The 20505-nt window shown below is 42.8% G+C and overlaps 1 protein-coding gene, 1 long non-coding RNA gene and 1 pseudogene across 4 annotated transcripts; 2 read left to right on the top strand and 1 right to left on the bottom strand.

Moving 5' to 3' along the window:
• Nucleotides 1–868: 868 nt before the first annotated feature.
• Nucleotides 869–1608, top strand: LOC125512725 (histone H2B.2 pseudogene; annotated as a pseudogene).
• A 4508-nt stretch (nucleotides 1609–6116) lies between these two features.
• APC4 (Transducin/WD40 repeat-like superfamily protein) lies at nucleotides 6117–15784 on the top strand. Of its 3 annotated transcripts, XR_015608833.1 has the most exons (22): nucleotides 6117–6291; nucleotides 7117–7228; nucleotides 8079–8170; nucleotides 8792–8875; nucleotides 9080–9319; nucleotides 9604–9684; nucleotides 9772–9911; nucleotides 10248–10408; nucleotides 10497–10597; nucleotides 10678–10752; nucleotides 11135–11314; nucleotides 11503–11585; nucleotides 11669–11758; nucleotides 12153–12257; nucleotides 12456–12594; nucleotides 12756–12968; nucleotides 13054–13203; nucleotides 13434–13515; nucleotides 13612–14083; nucleotides 14168–14494; nucleotides 14599–14927; nucleotides 15003–15784. XR_015608833.1 is itself a non-coding variant. In XM_048680403.2 (19 exons), the coding sequence occupies exons 1-19, from the start codon at nucleotides 6196–6198 to the stop codon at nucleotides 13716–13718; spliced, it is 2331 nt and encodes a 776-aa protein (XP_048536360.2). In that variant the 5' UTR covers nucleotides 6117–6195; the 3' UTR covers nucleotides 13719–14217. The 3 variants fall into 3 exon arrangements, 2 of the variants coding, with proteins under 2 accessions (XP_048536360.2, XP_087384923.1); XM_048680403.2 differs by lacking the exons at nucleotides 14599–14927; nucleotides 15003–15784 and having other exon boundaries at nucleotides 13612–14217; XM_087528797.1 differs by lacking the exons at nucleotides 14599–14927; nucleotides 15003–15784 and having other exon boundaries at nucleotides 12759–12968; nucleotides 13612–14217.
• A 2244-nt stretch (nucleotides 15785–18028) lies between these two features.
• On the bottom strand, nucleotides 18029–18938 carry LOC125516929 (uncharacterized). The gene is made up of 3 exons (XR_015607725.1): nucleotides 18823–18938; nucleotides 18563–18629; nucleotides 18029–18461 (listed from the first exon to the last, which is right to left on the bottom strand). It is a non-coding gene; the product is annotated as an uncharacterized LOC125516929 (long non-coding RNA).
• Between the last annotated feature and the right edge of the window lie 1567 nt (nucleotides 18939–20505).

A 20505-nucleotide genomic window follows, 5' to 3' on the forward strand; every position in this document is an offset into this window, starting at 1 on the left:
GATTTTCATCCATATAGCCGTGTTCTCCTCTTTAACGCTTGCTTCAGATCCTCTTGTTGGTTAAGATCATGGTGAAATCAATCAAAAGGGTGCGCGAACGATGTAAAAATTCCGATAATCTACAGATACAACATAGAAACTAGAGGTAAAAACTAATGCAAATCTAGACTCATCAGGCGCGCTGAGAGGCCTCTCACGCTACCCCAATTGAGAGGTCACGACGATAGGAGTTTCTCCCCGGTCGCCGAGGGGACGCCACTACTGGATTCATGCTCTCTATGCATGGATGCAACAAAAGTCCAAGGGTCGGGGCTCATGTCCCGCCTGAGCACGAGGGCCCCTTCAAAGATCTCATTAGCCCCAATGGATGCAATCTGTTCCAAGCGAGGCCCATGCTCGTCGCAGAACACCATCACACCGTACGTGGCGACATTAGACAAGTGCTTTAGAGGAATCGTTCGAGGACTGAGAACCCAAACCCGAAAGGCGAGGGAAGGGAGGGGAAGTACCTGAATCAAGGTTGCAGAGTACAACTGTGGCCTTTTGTTTTGGGTCGCACGAGTAACATACTCCTAGTTGTGAGAGAAGTAATACTGTTTTTTTTTAATATATGCGTCGCATCCGTAAAAGACTACTCCAACAAAATTGTGGAGTAGCACAAAAGGGGGTATGTTTTTTTTTTGAGGATAAGGGAGTATGTTTCTAAATTGTGTTTCTGTGCGCCGAAATTACAAAATTCCCGCCAGCCACGGAGAAAATTTCCTGCTGCCCACCACTTCGCCCACGTCATCGATCCGAGGCACCGGCCTCTCCACCAATCAGCGCGCACCTCCTCCCCTCTATATACTTCCTCCGCCCCCCGCCTCCATTCACATCTGCAATTCCCCACCTCCCAGCGAAACACCTCCCGCTCCCTCTCCCACCTCCGAAGCAGCAGCAGCAGCCATGGCCCCCAAGGCAGACAAGAAGCCGGTCGCCGAGAGCAAGGTCGAGAAGGCGGCGGAGAAGACCCCGGCGGGCAAGAAGCCCAAGGCCGAGAAGCGGCTTCCGGCGGGCAAGACGGCGGCCAAGGAGGGCGCCGGCGGCGAGGGCAAGACGAGGGGCCGGAAGAAGGGCAGCAAGGCGAAGAAGGGCGTGGAGACGTACAAGATCTACATCTTCAAGGTGCTGAAGCAGGTGCACCCGGACATCGGCATCTCCTCCAAGGCCATGTCCATCATGAACTCCTTCATCAACGACATCTTCGAGAAGCTCGCCGGGGAGTCGGCCAAGCTGGCGAGGTACAACAAGAAGCCCACCATCACCTCCCGGGAGATCCAGACCTCCGTCCGCCTCGTCCTCCCCGGCGAGCTCGCCAAGCACGCCGTCTCCGAGGGCACCAAGGCCGTCACCAAGTTCACCTCCTCCTAGGCAGAATCTGAACGCGTCGCCCTTGTTGTTCCAAATGTTAGTAGTTGGCTGCTGCTGACTCTGCTTATCTCTCTGCAAGTAGTGGTAGTACCGTAGTAGTAGTGCGAGTGCTAGATGATTGCCAACGCTTTGTTGGATCCTTGGTTGTTGCTTTTGCAAGCTGTTATCTATCTAGAAAATGTTGCAGTCGTGGTTCTACACCGCATCAGTGATGATCTGGTTGATGTTGGCTTTTCTGCTCTTCTGAACTGAACGCAGCCATGCCTGGCCAATTCGCATTTTGTGTGCGAATTCTACCGCTAATGGATCGGAATGCAAACTGAGATGCGGTTTAGAATAACGATGCATTGCTGCTCGTTTGTGATTCCTTCAGTCTGATTTGATTTGCACTAGTCTCTGCCATGTGTGTTCTGCTTTTGCACGGTAGTAAGTTCAGTTTGCAGACCCCTGATCCTCCGTCAGCAGGTTGCGTTTCTGCACGAAACCGAGAAAACCAGTGCTCGGTGGAACATGTCAGCGCAGAATTGAGAGCCTTGGCATCGCTAATCCATTACTCTGTAAATAGTGTCAGTCAATTGGTTAACCAGTCTGTAGCAGCTTGGCTTATCTGTTTTATTGCCTCGCTCTTCATTGAAGAAAACTTACACGCCTTGTACGCACATTTTGTGTACCATGGAACGGATCCTATGCTCTTGTCCTGTGGCCGGGGCTTCAGTCTTGGCAGCATCGTCTGCTGAAATAGGACATGAGATATCCACAATCAGTAGAAGGATTGGTAACTTCTGCGACTTGCGACGGCAGTATTTTTTGTATCTGTGCTGTTTTGTAGTAATACTACTAGCCATTACTGTAGTACGCACAAGGTAGAGGAGACCTTTCGAGTTGGAGCGAGCCATGGTTCTTGAAGACGCATGCGATTTTACTGCATTGAAGCAACCGAAAGAAAGTGACACACAGCTCTAGTGGAATCAGCGTATGAAATGTTTCTAGTGTTTGGGTTCAGCTTATTCCACGTGTTGGGTGATTCTAGTTTACACAGTACTCCCTCTGTAAACTAATATAAGAGCATTTAGATCACTAATTTAGTTATCTAAACACTCTTATATTAGTTTACAGAGGGAGTACTGCACAATACTACGTACAAGCAATGCGTGGCAAAATACGCCGCACAAATCTCCGATTCACATACCAGTAAACAGTAATGGCTTTGTCTTTAAAGAGATAGAGTACTTTGGAAGTAAAAAAAGTAGCGAATCGGCAATGGAGCCGTATTGAGCTTGGGCGAAGAGGTGATCCGTCCCCTTTTTACTTTGGTGACCGCTTTGGTGGTGTTGGACAAGGGTGACAGAAGCTGGCATCAAGCTTAAGAGATTCTTCGGTCTTGCTTGTAATTTTCTTTTTTGGTCAGTGTCTATGTGACTTGTACTTTATTTTTCGGTGACAACTTTATTCTCTGATGCTGGCTGGTTAAACATTTTTTAAATTATAAAAATATGTGCACATTTCTGTATCTTAAGCTGCACATATTTTTGTGCAACTCTAGTACTCTCAATATTCAAGTCGTTCGAAATCAAACCATGAGGTTTTCTCTTGTGGGAATGCCAAAGTGGGTTAAGCTACATTCTTTTAGCAAACTAACCGACTTTCTTAATAATTAATCAAAGTTCTTCGAAAGTCACATCACTAATTGAAGTCAAATGAATATCAAATTTGTATAAGCTGGGCTAACCTCAGCTTTTTCTGAAAAGCCGCATAGCCACCCATGAGGTATCTAGGGCATGGATGTGGTTGGGGCCACACCCCTTGCAAGGCAAGCCGTTGAATTGTCACTTGGTCACTATCATCATGATACCACCATCACTACCACCACTGCCTAGTGACTGCTGATAATCCACTTGAACTAGAGACGACTATCCGTCCAAACAAAACACCAAATGCTTCATGGTGTCAGGTGCATGGTCTATGAACGCCACACCATGACAAAAATATAGCCATGCAAGTTTTATTATACTGTCATCGCGAAAAACAAATCTAGAATGGAAGAACCTAAAAGTATAGCTATGGCATTGATCCATAGTTCTCCTACTCTCAATGGCTTGTGATAGAAAAACCGAGAGAAAACTTTTTTTGGAGTGAAGAGAGAAATTTGGTAGAGCAAAAAAAATAAATAAAAAAAATGGAGCTTCTTCTTTGGCGGCCAAAGTTTTTTCTTACTCTTGATGGCCGAAGGTTAACTGGGGTGGGTCAGGTGGCAAATCAGGACTACAAAGAAATAGGTTTGCCACATGGGCTTCAGTAACTGTTGGGCCATATATCCTGCAGGCTCAGGCCATGGCCACGGAAGTGCATACAACCCTTGCCTAAAAAAAGTACATACAACCCAGGCTTTCGTTTGCCTAAAAAAAACGGCCCCACTTGGGAGATCTGGAAAATATACCCCTGTAAATATTCTACATCTGTATTTTACTTGTTACCAAGGGAAGGGGGGACCACCAAATTTTCTTAAAATTCATGTCGATGCAGGCATCAGACGAGGTAGGGAGGTTCGGCAGTGGCAATCTGTCGTGATAAAAATGATAACTAGCTCGGCAGCTCAGTACTGGTAATTGCGGGAGTTGAGGATGCCCTCACCATGGAAGCCATTACATGCAAAGAAGCCCTTTATTTAGCCGAGGATCTAAACATCAACCAGCTCGTCATAGCCTCTGATTCTAAACAAGTAATAGGTGATATCAACCAGGGAGGACAAGGGAGATATGGAGCCATTATCAGTGAAATAAAAGCTAGAGCTACTTCTTTTACGTGTGGTTTTACTTTTGAAAGTCGAACTTCTAATGTTGAAGCTCATAAGTTAGCAATATTTTCTCTCAATCTAGCTTTAGGACGACATGTGTGGCTTGGCTAGCCTCATGACACATTTTGTATCCCACACTTTTGTGGAATTTAATGAATAAAGTTTGGCTATTCCCTTGAAAAACAATGGAAGGGGGAACCATGTGACACTCGTGGTAAGCAATCTAAACTTGACGAAAGCCAATGGAATGGGGAATTAGTTCAAAAAAATAAAAATGGAAGGGGGAATCTATTTGGCGCGGGGTCACCGGTTAGCGACCGTGTGCGTACCCCCCTTGTGCGTGCATTTTTGTATGGGCCGGTCCATTTATGGGTTTCATCCCAACCTGTTTTGGGAAGGTTCTCCTTCCCTGAACCTTATTTATTTATTTTTTCTTTCGGTTTTTTCTTTTATTCCTTTTCCTATTTCCTTTTTATTTTCATTTTTCATTTTTCTTTTATTTTCTGTTTTTCATTTTCATTTTTGTTTTTCAATTTTAAAAAATATTTTAAATTCATGAAAATTTTGTATCATAAACATTTTTTAAAATCATGAACATTTTTTTAATTCAAAATTTGTTTTTCGAACATTTTATTACAAATTCATGAACGTTCTCTTAAATCATGAACATTTTTTGAATGAACATTTTTTCAAATTCGTGAACAAAATCTTGAAATAATGAACTTTTTTAAATTGGTGCACATTTCTTTAAAAAAATTGTAAACCTTTTCAAATTCGTGAACTTTTTTGAAATCACTAACATTTATGTGCCTTGTAAAGAAATCCGGGTGGGCTTCAATTAGGCGATTGCTTGGTTGTTTTGGTCCGTAAAGTTTACAGGGGCGATCCAATCGGGGGGCCATGCTCTCGTTCCCTTCTTCTCGCTCCCTCTTTCTTCATTGTATAAAGAAAAACGAAAACACTAACGCCCACATGTATGGGCGTATGGCAACTTGTCCATACGCATATATCCTTGTTCAATCAATTCTACACGAATTTTAACGCGTTCTAGTAGTTTTTGTGTGTCACATAGGACTAAGCTGGTGTGTGGGCATTCATCCGGTCATCCACATGTCCTTTTTTACCATACGGGGGGCTGATGTGTGGGCGTTTAGCAATTCGCCCACACATAAGTTTTCACGCACGTAGAGGGAGCTAGTGTGTGGGCGTTTATCACTTCACCCACACGTCCGTCTTCTCGCCCACATCCAAAGCTGGCAGTTATCATGTGTTTCTGCAGGATACATCGCAATTGCCCTAACTTTGCTTGTAAGCAGATGACAACTCTTTTTTACCCGAGTTACCATGTGTTTTTGCATGGTACATGGCAACTGCCCTAGCGTGCACGTAAGCAGATGGCAACTCTTTCTCTTTACATGACAACTGCCCTAGTGTGCTTGTGAGCACATAGCAACTCTCTCTTTTACCCGAACATGTTTTTTTGCCATGCCTTTTTGTAGTGCTACATGGCAACTGCCCAGTGTTAGTGGGTGGCAACTTCTAAAGTTTTGAAATCATTGCAACTGCAGTAGACCAGACCATACATGGCAACTGCAGTTGAGCAACCATGACAACTGTAGTTGTCCGACATGGCAACCGAAGTTCAACGACATGGCAACAGTTAAACGAACATGGACGAGGGTCTGGACCATGGCAACTGCAGGACGCGTAGTGACTGTCACGTGGGGCGTGCGAGACCATGAGGTACGAGGCCTGACGTACGAAACGTGTGTAAAAGGGATCAGGAAGAAAAAAAAAGTGTATAAGCATTACTTGTTTTGCCTACATGTAGGTGTGTGAGCTGATCTTCTTATACACCACACAAAATGTGTGGACAGACCCCTGACACCGTACTTATTGGCGTCGAAGAAAAAAACCCTCTCTTTCTTCCCGCCTGTCCGCCGCCCAAAAATACTTCCCCCAAAAAACCACCCACCAAGCAGCAGGTCGCCATGGCGGAGGAGCAGATGGAGGAGGCGGCGTCGTCGTCCGCGGCGGCCTCCGGCACGCCGTTCCAGCTCCAGTTCGACAAGCCCATCCCCTTCCAGGTATCTCGCCTCCTTCCCTCCTCCCGCTAGCCGAAACGCCCTCCCTCGGGCGCGAGCTCGCCTCGACGAGCTTCACCAATCTGCGCTGAAGCTTCCGCATCGCCCCGCCCCTCCCCTCCCTGAATTAGTGCAGGCCAGAAAGTCCCCCCTACCCCCGCAGCGGCGACTCGGGTGGCCGAAAACCTAGCCCCGCCGCCGGCCTTTCCCCGCCCCTCTCTCCTCCTTGTCGCCACCAGAGGGGTCCGCCGGCTCGCCGCCTGGGCTCCGTGTCGCGCCGCTCTCTCGTGCGGCGGGCTTCGAACACGAGGCGGCGGCCTCGCGGGAGGACGCGGGTGGATTTGGGCTGGTAATCCAGGGGTGGCCGCACCCTTGCCGCATGCCAACCGTTTGCTGAAATTCCTAAGAGGGCTGGGCCGGGACCTAGTGGTTCCCTACTGTCACTTCGTGCGGCTGAGAGGGGTTTTGTCTGGGACTTAGCAGTGGATCGATTCGTCTGACCTCAACACGATCAGGAACCACGCCATTTTGATAATCTGGAGCGACAAACACCACATTTGTTTATCGAGTTTAGCTTTGGCATTTGCACTCACTGATCAATTTTTCGGCCCTTAGACATGCTTGATTCATTCGATTTCTATTTTATGCCCTATTCAGCAACATTCAGCTATATAGTCAGCTATATAGATCCAACAGTTAAGCGCTGCTGAGTATTTGACACCTTTATGTATTGCGTGCACCTTTTCCACTTTCTGTTATTTATTTATTATAGATTCATATTAATATGATCCATTAGAAATTGCCTTACACATGTTCTACTATTGTTAGATAAAATTGGCAGAGTGGAACCCAGAGAAGGATCTGCTTGCTATGGTTACTGATGACTCCAAGGTTCTCCTCCATCGCTTCAATTGGCAACGGCTGTGGACTATATCCCCTGGTTGCTACCCTCCCACCCCTTGGTGCTCATAATAAAAACGATGAGCCATCTATCAAATTATTATTTTTTCTTTCTTTTTAAATGCCAAAAATAAATAAATAGTTATAGACAATTCCTCATGTTCGGTATGTTCAAAGAAGTACATGTCTTGTGTTGAGGCGCACCTTGTCTATTCAACAATAACTACATATTTTGCAGTCGTATCCTAAGTAAAAGGCAGATGGTTTGGCAATTTGTGTTTAGAAGAAGTGAGATCCCTGCTCCATGACAAACTTCACCAGCTGAGAACACTGTCCGTTTTCTGTGTAGTCTTATTATACTTGCACCCTTAGGGCCTATTTGGAATGCAGGATTCTAAAAAAGGCAGATGCCATGACTTCCTGGATCTTACAGGAACTTGCAAACATGTCTCTTTAGACTTCCACAAAAAGTTTGCTGGAATTTAAAGATAGAGAATGTGCATACAGGACATAAAGAATAATTTTCATAAGGTCTAACCCCTAGTAGAGATCCTTTAAAATTGGGATGTTGGAGAGCAACCCATATAATTTTTTGGTGGTCCCATTCCTTCGATCCAAAGGGCTTCTATTCAAAAGTAATGCTATGGATTGAAATCCTACAAAATCGTATAAAAATCCTTCAACCCATGGGAAGAGCTGGCAGATCCGACATCGGCACTGGATAATGGATCACCTGGCGGTAGCCAAACTTCGAAAATGACCCTTTTCTTTTCCTTCCTCAAAATGCAAGGGGCCCTTGATGTATGCTTTCTCAGTAATTGAACTGACAGCATCTGTTTTCAAGTTAAAATGGTAGCAGGCACTAAAATAGTAAAATGCTTATTTTTCAGGGAAGTGCATCACATCAATTTGCTGGAGCCCTGATGGTAAAATAGTAGCACTTGGTACAGAAGATGGTTTTGTTCTTTTGCATGATGTTGAGGTGTGTATGCTGAAAGCAATGAGTAGAAACTATTGATGCCTTCTTTTTTGTTGCCGGACTATCTTTTCATACTTCATGCAAACCTGAACTCTGCATGGTTCCTTATAATTTGCTAATGGCACTGTTCTCATTTGGCCTTCGTAACTTTTGACTTTTATGTATGGAATTATTAGGAGATCACTGGGGGCACATGGTCCCAAGGACCTCTGAGACAACTATGTGCATACATAAAGAATATGGATCTTCCCATAAAAATTGTGTCTCAGTAATATAATGAAGTGGTTAGTTGATGCTAAAACCAGACACATTGATACAGCACATTTCGAATTGCTTTATTTTCTGTTGAGCACCATTTCGAATTTGCAATCTGTTGCAGTTTCATCGTAACTGAATTTGCAATATCATTTTTGTATCACTGTGTGTTAGTAGTTATTGTAAAAACTCCTTATATGATCTCGAAGGTTGTAACATAAGTACATAATCTATTTTATGTTTTGACTCTTTTGCAATTTGTGTTTTTTGTATTACACAAACAATCATGCATGCTATTACAGTTTACTTGTTACTTCTATTTACTTTACCACTTCGTGTATGTATAAATAACGTGAGTGCTAATTGCAGAATGGGAAGATGTTACGAAGTATAAAATCTCACGATGTTGCCATCGTATGTCTGAATTGGGCAGAAGATGAACCACTATCAAGGGTATATTTATTCCCTTGAAAAACATTTACTATATTTACTCAAGATATTATTTGTTAAATCACATTTAGCTTGCATCTTATTGAAAATTATTCAGTGAAACTTGCAACCGGAGATGATCAACTGCTTGAATTTTGCACTTACTGAGAATAGTATAGGGTTTCAGTGGAAAAGTTCCTTACTAGAGCCCTCTGCTAATTACTGCAGACTGACAAGGAAGACTTGTTATCTTATGAAGACCGCACTACACGTTTCTTTCCTCCTGCTCCCGTGATGCCTAGGATAGGTGGGCTCAATTCGGGAGATACTGGTCTTGCAGATGAGAATGAAGAAGCCATTCAGGCATTTTCAAGCGCTTCGTGTCAACGTTTTAATATTCTGTGCACTGGTGATAAAGATGGTTGCATTTGCTTCAGTATTTTTGGAATATTTCCAATTGGAAAGATAGTAAGTAAACACAATAACTGAATGCTCTACATTTACAGTCAATATAATCAGCTATGCATGCTTTCTTCTGATTCTCAAGGTTGTTCTTATCATTAATACCCTTTTGTTACTTTGACAGCAAGGCTCGTATACCTTAACAGTAAATATGATATTATGAAATAGTTATTTCTGCAATATTTTTACGATCTATGGATATTGACAACCTGTTGCCTACCTTTTGTCTTTGTAAATTATTAGTTCTGGGGCATACCGTGGCAGTAATGAGTTTATTGGTGATATTTCAGAACATAAATAAGGTTCCAATCCATGTACAATCCTCTGGAAAAAGAACTAGCTACCGACTTCAGGATGTTTCCATAAGCAAGGTCATTAATTCTTCACTTCTTAGGTTCTTATGCACGTATCAGTCTGCTGGATATGATATTCTGAGCAATAGTTGTTCTTAATATCAGGTCTCTTTATCACGAAATCTCCATCAGTTGGTTCTTCTGTGCTCTGGAAAGCTGATTAATACTGACAACCTTTCTCTCAGTAATGATCTTTCTGTTGGGGTACATTGTTTGCACCTTGATACCTCTATCTTTTCCAACAGGTAATGGCATACCAATTCCATTGCCTTTTAATGCCTTCTGTCCTTGTTCCAAAACCATCTTCTTCTTGTGGTCTTGTATGAAAATAAAAATAGATCCACAAAAGGTGCTAGAATAACACATTCACTGGCACCTAAAAGATTGAACTCTGACGGTCCAATTCACCGATCGTAACTAATTATTTGGCCAAGTGTAAATATCTTAGGCTTTTGTTGTTTCCCTAAAATATAGCAGCAGTATTTCAGTACTAAAGTTTGTAAGGATATTGACTGCTGTGCTGTTCCTACTAAAATTGAATAAAGATTTTTTTTATTCTGTTTGTCTTATCACCAATAAAGGAAAAATGAGCTACATCAGGTGTCTCAACAAGCGTCAAGTATTCAAGATCTGGTCGAAGTTGTCCGTGCTTCCATATCTATGATGTCCAAACAATGGTCGAATGCTATGAACTTATTTCATGAGAAATTTAGTGCCTTGCCTTCTCTGCTTACTGCCCATGGTATGATTGGTTTCTTTTGAAGCCATAACCATCAAGAATCACATACCTTTATTTTTCTACATTGGTCTAAGTTTTTGACCATTTACAGGGATGGAATCTAGCTCCGAGGATGAGTTTATGAGCCTTTTGTTTGGGACACATACAAGTCCGGCTCTACATCAATTTCTAGTCAGCTCCCTTGGTGAAGCGGTATTTATTGCTATTGCCATAACTTGCATACCTTCTTTTCTTAAATAACCTGTCTAAACTTGTTATTTTTTATATGAAAGGGTCTCAAGAGGATAGCTAAGACTATTGAAAGTGCTGGAAGAGAACTTCGTATTGTTGTCAGTGAGCATCTTCAGGTCAGCTACTACATAATGATACCAGAGCAACATATTATTGGTACTATTGTCTGTATTTTTGGTTCCTTGTAATGGATACTATAGAGTTTGTTAGGCAGCTTCACGTCTTTCTGCTATAATTAGTTAAGTTGTTAGTGCTTTACTAGTTAGGTGACTCAGTTATTAAAAACAAAGTTAGTTGACTCAAACCAGGAAGTACTGTTAGTATTGGTAGAATACCACAGCCATGTCTTCCTTTATATCACAACATTAAAGTCATAGCTCACTAATTGGAGGTCAACCCATCTGGTTTGGCCAGACTAAACATGTGTTATACCTGCAACCTATTTCAAGTTTCTGTAATTAAAATTGAGTTGCTTGCTAATATGTTCTTTATTTATAGCCTGCAGTCGAAATTATTTCATTCAGACTTGCAGAACTAAGAGGCCTTGCGAGATGGCGTTCACGATTTCAGAACATTGGGTTAGATGAAAAGCTTATGGATGGTGTAACTGAGAGGGTAGGGATGCTAGTTGTGCAAGTTGAGCGCTTTTCAAGGGTTGCAGCTACTGTTCTTTATCTGGTACACTTTTTTTCTTGTTTCATGTTTTCTCAAATTTTGTTGAGAATTGGGACTCGTGTCTCCTTCCTGAACAAGTGCGCATATCATTTCCCTTTTTTTTGGCATATCCAGTTATGGTTACTGATGATGATGATGTACCTTTGGTAGTTTCTCATGTAGTAACTTTCATTGATTCATTGACATTCCAGTTCCAAAATTTCTTCAGCTGGGTTTTGAAGTGTGTTAAGATATTGTTAAGTGAACCAACTGATCAAGTTCCATCCACAAACAGGTTTATGTCTTTCTTTCTTATTGTCCTCTTCATTCTCATGTCATGAATTTTGTTATTAACTAGCAGGGGATTATCTTCTGTAGTGAACTTGTGGTGATTTTTCTGAAGTTTCTTCTTGATAAGGATCCAATCAAGCAGTTAGTTGAAACAGATCAGATATTTGAGTGGGATATGTAAGTAGCATGCCAGTTGTTGTTTTATGTTTGCTATTGATTTATTGGACTTCATTTACACTATCTGTATAGATTTGATGATTTTTGGTACCTATTTGCATGTTACCATTCACCATTTATAAACATAAGTGCATGGTTGTATCTGGACACTTATGGGTTGTACTGTTGTACTATGGAAGTTTTCGTAGATGCAGTTTTCGTACATGGTTGTGTCTTGGCGTTGCTAACTGCATGGCTTATCTTTAAAGAAGAAACATCATTCCTGCTTGCATGTACCTTTGTGGTCTGGATGTTTTTAGCATTGCTTTCATAGTTCGAAGATTTATGGTACCTATTCCCAAGTTGTGATGATGCGTGGCTAACTTATTTAATTGTGTGCAACACACTTCTTCAGTGATACTGCGAAACATGTTGAGCATCTAGTAGTTTTTGGAGGATTTACAGACACAAAGTTTTTGGAAAGGAGTTTGGCCAAGCAATTTAGCGAGTTGGAAGAAAGGTGAATCATTTTATTGCTTCAAATTATTTGCCAGTACACGTGTCTCGACTCAATGTACTGTCAGTCAAATCTTTGTGTATTCAGTTTCTACAGACAGAATAACTTTAAACTTGTTCCTAGTTACTTAAAATAACTGTTCCTTCCTTTTGTGAAGCAATTTTATGCTATGCTAACAACTCTATATCCCATATTTTTTAGCTTGAAGGAGGCTTTCTTGATGCCATTCACTACTGTATCTTCACAAATACATTGCCAAGGATTGCTTCCTCTTTATCCTGTTACATCGTCCGATGCCTTGTCATCAACCAGTACTCCAGCATCAATTGCGTTCTATAAGGTTTATGTTCTCTTTGGTGATTTCTTCCAACAAACTAATGGTCCTGATGTGAACATACTCATTGCTTATTTCCATGTTTTTCTTTAACTTATTCTGTACATGCTTTGCATTGGGTCCATGATCTGTCACTTTTCAAATTCCTAACTGATTACTCAAAATAGCAGGATAAAGATTCTCAGCATAATGCTTCTTCATATAGCTCGACTGACTACATATGCTTCAAGATACCTGATGGATCGTTAAATTTAAGAAATTTCGTTGCTGTGATAAAGGACCTCTGCAACTCATGCAGTACCTCCAGCACACCATCACTTTCAGGTTTTCTGTTGCATATACCTGTTGAATACGAGTGTGTTGATCTGTCTCTTTACAAGGTATTCCCTGTTACAGTTATTGAGGCAATACTTTGCTTTTGTAAAGCACTTTGCATATCTTAGAAAAGAAAACGGTTATTCACAGGACAACCAGGTGGTTTTACTACTTAGTGGAAAGTCCAGTTCTGAAAGTGCCGGGAGATCTTGGATGGTTATGCTGCAGACAGAGAACCTCTCTTTTTCACAGCTCTCAAGAACATTCCCTGCAAATTATTACAATCTCCAAGAATTGGAGGTACGAATTTACTTAAATGAGAACAGTATGGGAGAAACCTACTGAAATAAGTTATACTACACAAAATTAAAGTAGCCATATTAGTAGTAATTAATCGCTGCAACAAGATAAACAAAATCGCACTGGATCTGTAAATTGGTCCATTGACAGGAGATGCTTGTTGAAGCTGACTTTACTTTTTTTGCTGGCAAATGGTAATAGCGCTAATTTCCTGCCATGAACATGTTTAGGTGCTGGAACTCCAATTGGATACAGATTATGGAAAAGTTCGTAGCATCCCTCACCCTTTGTCTACTCCGCTGGCAGTCAGTGGTAGGTTGAGTGTTTATTTCCGCACATGATTTTCAGTTGGTATTCATTTCACATAACAAGTAATGTCTGGAGCTCGCTTTTCCTCAATGTTTACAGCCTCAAGAGGAGTGGCTTGTGTCTTCTCGTCGCGGAGGCATGCTTTGGTCTATATCCTTGACGAGGACGAAGACGAGGATGAAAATGAAGGTTCTGAGATGGAGTGACCATGGTACAACACCAGCAGCTTCAGCTCGCCATGCAGCAGAAAAGATTGTAGAATTGCACTATCCTGTGCTGAAAACAGTGCATAAGTAGCTGCCAGTCACAATGAGCAACCTGCGGTCATGATCACCGGGAGCCTAGCGCAGGACACGTTGAAATTTCCTTGCCCAGTTGCAAATGCTTGTTCGCCCAGTTGCTGCAGCTAAATGGTGTTGGTACCGGTTTGGTCAGGTCTGAAACTCACATTTCGGGTGTACATCTGCAGAGTCAACTTAGGACGATACTCTGTAAATGGTGGTGTTGCAACAGAAATGTTGTACTCCCTGCAACTCTGTACTGAACCAGTGACTAGTAATATGGATCGGAGGTAGTACCTAGTTTTGCTGTTAATTGCGTGAAGTTGGTGTGTTGATAAGTTATTATTCATGGTTGAGCTTTTATGTAACACCAGGACAGGACCGAAGCGAAGTCATCTTGGCATTTGCCAGTTCACTCGTTTCACAGCTTTGAACGTCTCAAAACCTTGTAGTAACAAGTTGCATCCCAGTTTCTCCGTCGCTTTGCAGCACTCGTGTGGTTTGTCTCGTCTGCCACGCAGCTCTAAGACGGCGACCACATGATTGAAACACTTCATCTCACGTGCAAATGGTCCTATTGTTCTGCTCTCAAATGTACATCACCTTACCCAAGATCTGGTGAAGGGGAAGCAGATGCTGGCACAGTCCGAGCTCAAGGTCCAAAGCCCTGAGCACTGAGCAGAATGTCGGGAGCGCCACAGGTACGCTATGTCGACCTTTTTACCATTTGCTTCATCATAATATTATGAAGCTTTCAGCAGAATGTCTAAAAAAAACTCCTGATACACCTGTCATCTGTTTACAGGGTCCGAAAAAGGCGGGTGGCCGAGCTGGAAACCCAGCTCCGGACTGCCCAACAGCAGACCCAGGCCGCCCGGGAAGAAGCCGGTACTCCCCGGGGTGAGGCTCAGAAGACGGTCGCCCTCTACGAAAAAGAGCAAGAGGGGCTGCCAAGGATGCGTCCGCCCTCCTCCAACAGGACCTCAACAAGCGCATCGAGGACTACAGCCAGCTGAAGGTTGAAAAAGGGATACCTTGGTTGAGGATTTGAAGACGCAAACCTCGGACCTCAAGGAAACCAAGCAGCGCCGGGGTACTGCGAGGAGGTTAGGCAGACAGGCGGCATCATAGCCGGTAAGTCGTATCTTCTGCAGTGCATTTTTTGGACACCAACGTTACCTGAGCTGACACAAGCTCGGCGTGATTCAGAGCACTTCATCGATCTGCCCCAGAGTGCTCCCCGCGCACAACCTTTTACCAAGGGAGCCATGATCCAGAGCACGGGCAGGATCGAGCTTTCTGGGCGCAATTCCAGGACGTCTCCTGTCCTGTCAGTCTCGCTGACAAGCTCAAGCAGCTCTGGGAGCTGCACCCCTTCCTCCGTCCAGGGTGTGCCCCGGGGAGGCTACCCCGGACACTCTCTTCGACCTCGCGCTTTGTCTTCAAGGTGCCCCTCTTTGGACCGACGCCTGGAAGTCCTCTGCTACCCAGGAAGGGGCACGACAAGCATCGGCAACGCTCCAGGCCCACACCCCGGAGCTCGGTATTCACGGCTGGTCTTGCTTCACAAGGAGGGGCCCTGCGCCCCCGACGTCCAGCTTCATCTCGGCGGTCACCTCGCCGGTGTAAGGGACGGCTGCAAAAAAGAAGAAGCCGACGACGCTGCGGGCGGTGCCAGCCCAGCCGGCGGTGGCCTCTCAGGGATGAGGGTCTGCGATGTGGTCGAGTCTGGAGGTCCATATGTTCCTATGTTAGTCACAACATTCATATGTGTGGTGTGCTGGGGTGTTCTCTGCTGTCAATTTGGTTAGACTGGCTGTATGTTCTTAGCGTGTTACCTATTTTCAGTTTGGTCAGGTTGCTTGCATGCTGTTAGTTCAGTTCGCTGGTGGTGCCTGCAACTTTGTGGCCGTGTTATGCTAGTTTCCCATGGATGTAGTCCTTAATTGGAATGTACGAAGAGGAAAGCAGTGTCTAAGGTTGCAAGAGAATTGAGATGCAATGTGGTCTGCCTACAAGAAACTAGAAGATAAGGTTAATGTAATGGATACAAAGACTTACATCACCAAGAACCCTATAAAAACAGGAAGGACAAATACTCATGCACATGCACCACGTGGTCAAGCAAAAGTTCCAGAAAAAAGCGTTCGCCAGACAACTCAAAATCCTATCAAAAAATTGCGACAGCCTCTCCGACATTTTGCCGCTGCCGCTTCATATGTACCCGCAGTTGAAACAACTACGATCCAACAATCACATACACATGTCAAGCATCAGCACAAGCTATCTAGTACTTCATCAAATGCACAAACCTGGTAGGCGGACACAGTAAGCAAATCTAGCGTGATAATCTTAGCATTATTAAAAACAAACTGTTATATAATGAATTCAATGGCTTTGATTTGGTATTGTGAGTGTTGATACTTTTTCCAGAAGTGATCAAATTAAAGATATTTCGACTTTGGACAAAACTTATATGCAGACTAAAAAGGACCAGAGGGTGTACAATGAAATGAAGCAATTTATGTAGCCATTTTGTCACACATGCCGTTTCATGTTCGTAACACAAAGAAAAATGAGGACAGAAACAATTCAAGCTACAACAACAACACAATTTGCAGAGCAAGTAGTTGATACTTAATGTCATCAGACAAACAAATGAAAAGTTCAAATGAGGTTCCGCAAGTGATAACCTTAAGCTTTTTTCAACACAAAGTGCAGTAATGGAGTGAAACATGCATTGCATCATCAAAATTGTTGGTGCCAATAATATCAGATCAACACAAAATTGGTTGAAACATGCATTGCAGATTTACACTATATTAGGTCACAACCAGGTTATAAACAAACATAGCATAAAATCTATATGCAATTCAAATCCTAATCACACCCAGGCTTCACAAGTGCATGGCTTACATAGCATTCTTGATATTTTAATCAGTGAGTACAAAAGTTGCTTGAATCCATAAATGATATCTATCAGCAATCGGTGAACAACCATATGTTTCAAATTGATGCCATAAAATTTAACAAGATAAACGATAATTTTTCAGGCACAATAACTAGGGATTAACAAATGTCACAAGAAGAGCTGGGATAGTCAATTGGACTACCATCATCACAAGAAAACATATGTACCCGCAGCGAAACAGCAAGGATCCAACAATCACATACACGTTAAGACCGGCAGACAATCGTATCCAAGCATCAGCACAAGCTATCAACTACTTCATCAAATGCACAAACCTGGTAGGCAGACACTGGGCAAATCTGGCGTGATAATCTTCACGTTATTAAAAACAAACTGTTACATAATGGATTCGATGATATTGATTTGGTATTGGGAGTGTTGATACCTTTTTCTATAATAGATGTGTTTTGACTTTGGACAAAACTTATATGCAAACTAAAAAGGACCAGCGAGTACAATGAAAAGAAGCAATTTATGCAACCATTTTGTCATCCATGCCGTTTCATGTTCATAACACAAAGAAAAATGATGACATAAACAATTTAAGTTACAGCAACAAAACAATTTGCAGAGCAAGTAGTTGATTCTTAACGTCATCAGACAAACAAATGAAAAGCTCAAATGAGGTTCCACAACTGATAGCCTTAACTTTTTTCAACAAAATATGCAGTAATAGAGTGAAACATGCATTGTATCATCAAAATTAGTTGGTACGAATAATATCAGATCAATACAATATTTATGCACAAAACACTATGTGTTCTCTGGTGAAGGACCAGTCGATCGACAGCCTCTTAGACGGGGCTACTGCATTCTTAAATGGATCAAGAAAACATCAATTATTTAACGACACACACAGCAAGGACATACTGCAGTAGGTTACTATTTGACATCAGTGTGAAAATAGCAGAGAGCTTATGGCAAAAAGAACATTCAGGTGCATGATGATCAGGTATCTCAACTACAGTGTTGTTCTAATCAGGAACAGTATTCAATATAAACATGAGAATCACCAGTATTAAGGTGTGCTTATAATATCTGGATGATAATTAACATAAGAATCATGAGTAGCAAACAAGTGATAACACAAAGATGATGATTAGAACATACTCCTAGTACTAATCAAACCCAGACCTAGCCACTTCCTATCACAAAGCATTCGACGAGCAGACCAATTTAGATTTCTGGAAACAGACTATGAAGGTTGCCACGGACAAGCCCTACAGCAGCACTGACAATAGACTGCCTGACATTGGAACCAATGTAGTAAAATGGACACAATAAATTTCAGTCATGAAAGCATTAAGCACTGCTCTGCAAATGCAGTCTCAATAGTCTTAGATACATAAATAAGCCAGTGCGGCAATCATCGTCTGCCAGAGTTGACATACATAGGACTTTCTAAATGCTCGAAGATACATAAGATAATACTCTCAGTAGCAGATGAACAGCCACGAAAATAAGACACTCAACGCGAAAGCGTGGAGCAACCTCACTCATGCCCGTCTGTAGCCGAACTCCTTGAATAGGAAGGTGAACAGTACGATGAAAAGCGAGACGAATGGTGTTGCCCCCACAAGCCACTGGAGCATGCCCCCGAGGCCGATGCAAATGGAATCCGAACCCCAGATATGCACGAAGTAAAGACACGCCAGTATGTGCCAGGTGGGAACGCAACACCACTCCAGTACGGTCAGCTGCGAAAGGAGATAGGTTACATTAATACTCTGTTGCCAATCAATCTTCGAGAACAAGGTAAAAGAAAAATTTCGGCTGAGAACGAAATAAATCAACTTACCACCCTAAGCATGAACCTCCCGATACGAACCCAGGCATCTTCGTGTCCATGCGGCTCCACCGCCTCACTGCAGCGGAGACAAGAAGTCAGTTGCTGGGTTGCGCTGGGACGAGTAAATCCAGCCGCGCCTTCCGTGCAAAGCACGCAACCAGACGACGACGGGGACGTCGCGTCTCGCGGGGACGAGGCGCAGAGGAGGAGGCGCTCGGGGTTGAGATGCCGATGCGGGTGGTGGTAGAGCTCGAAATGGAGAGACTCACCTCGCTCCGAGCAGCCCGAGGAGGAGGATGAGCCTGGCCGAAGGAGAGCTCCAGCTCTGGCGAAGGAGGGTTACCACTCACTGGACTGGAGAGGTATAATGGGCTTACGGTTTTCTTTCTTGAGGGGCACTGGGCCTGAATGTTTATGGCTATAAAGGTATAACTGCTGCTACTTTTTCCCTAAAAAAAGGGTGCTGCTACCTTTTCTTTTCTTTTCTTTTTTTAGACTACGGTTTCCTTTTTCTATACGGTTTTCTGTTTGTTTGTTTGTTTGGTTTTGTTGTTCATTTTATTTTTTTCCCTTTTGCCCTTTCCTTTTTCTCATTTAAAAAAATAAAAAAATATTAGTTTCACATTCACGAGCATTTGTTTTCCCCCCAAATTCTAAACATTTTTAAAATTCAGGAATGTTGCTCGTGACATTTTTGCATCGGCACTAGGCTTCCTACCGCCCCTTATCACGTATCTATCACGTGGGCTCGCCCATGAAACCGCTTGATATAACCCCATGTGTTGTCACGAACGGCATTGTTAATAAGAGTGGCCAAGGAAGAAAGGAGAAACATGTAGTGTCTGCTCTGCGTTAGAAAAGGAAGAATTGTGTTACTGTTCATGATACCAATCCGCTGGTTCATCAAGTGAGCAAGTTCTATCATGACAACACGGTGGCATGTATTTTTGTTGGAGAAATCCCAATTCAAATTGCACCAATGGATGAAGTTGAGCCGAAGTTCGAGATTGCATGCAAAAATCTCATGAATCGTGCCATTAAAGTTTAAGCTTGAGCCATACATGATCACAACAAAGCCGCACATGATTTTTTAAAAAAGTTCACAAATTTGTAAAAATGTTCACAAATTTGAAAAATGTTCATGGTTTCAAATATGTTCATGAGATTCATAATGTTCATATTTTTTAAGTCACGACTTCACTAAAATATTCACAAATTTGAAAAGGCATTCACAAAAAAGGAAAAAAGAAAACAGAAAAGAAAAACGAAAAAGAAAAGAAACAAGGGAAGAAAAACAGAAAACCCGGTTCAAGGAAGGTTCTAGAACCTTCCCAAAACCTGTGAGGAAGAAAAACAAAAAACCCGGTTCAAGGAAGGTTCTAGAACATTCCCAAAACCTGTGAGGAAGAAATCCAAAAATGGGTCGGCCCAAAATACGATCGAAGGCAGGATGGGGTACACGCTAGGTCACTACGTGCCAAATAGCTAGGTCGCTACGTGCCAGATAGGAAGCCCACACGTAGTAGCGGTTCGGAAAATACGTTTTAGACACAGAAATCCCCCCACCTAGGCCTGCTCACATGGTAGCGACCGGAAAAATACCATTGGGAATCCCCCTGATGTCTACTACGTAACTTTATCTTTGTAGGCGTTGTTGGGCCTCTAAGTGCAGAGTTTTGTAGGACAGTACCAAATTTTCCTCAAGTGGATGGCCTAAGTTTTATCAATCTGTGGGAGGCGTAGGATGAAGATGGTCTCTCTCAAACAACCCTGCAACCAAATAACAAAGAGTCTCTTGTGTCCCCTACACACCCAATACAATGGTAAATTGTATAGGTGCACTAGTTCAGCGAAGAGATGGTGATACAAGTGTAATATGGATGATAGATAGAGGTTTTTGTAATCTGAAAATATAAAAATAGCAAGGTAACTAGTAACAAAAGTGAGCGAAA

Source organism: Triticum urartu, chromosome 6A (genome assembly GCF_056163025.1).
Source record: "Triticum urartu cultivar PI428250 chromosome 6A, HENAU_Tu73, whole genome shotgun sequence".
Classification (NCBI taxonomy): Eukaryota; Viridiplantae; Streptophyta; class Magnoliopsida; order Poales; family Poaceae; genus Triticum; species Triticum urartu.

What these genes read in the sequence shown, in the direction of transcription:
- APC4 (XM_048680403.2), top strand. Translation starts at nt 6,196, where the DNA reads ATGGCGGAGGAGCAGATGGAGGAGGCGGCGTCGTCGTCCGCGGCGGCC. An exon ending in AAGATGAACCACTATCAAGG is followed by an intron (nt 8,876 to 9,079) that starts GTATATTTATTC and finishes TAATTACTGCAG; the next exon opens with ACTGACAAGGAAGACTTGTT. An exon ending in AGGATGTTTCCATAAGCAAG is followed by an intron (nt 9,685 to 9,771) that starts GTCATTAATTCT and finishes TCTTAATATCAG; the next exon opens with GTCTCTTTATCACGAAATCT.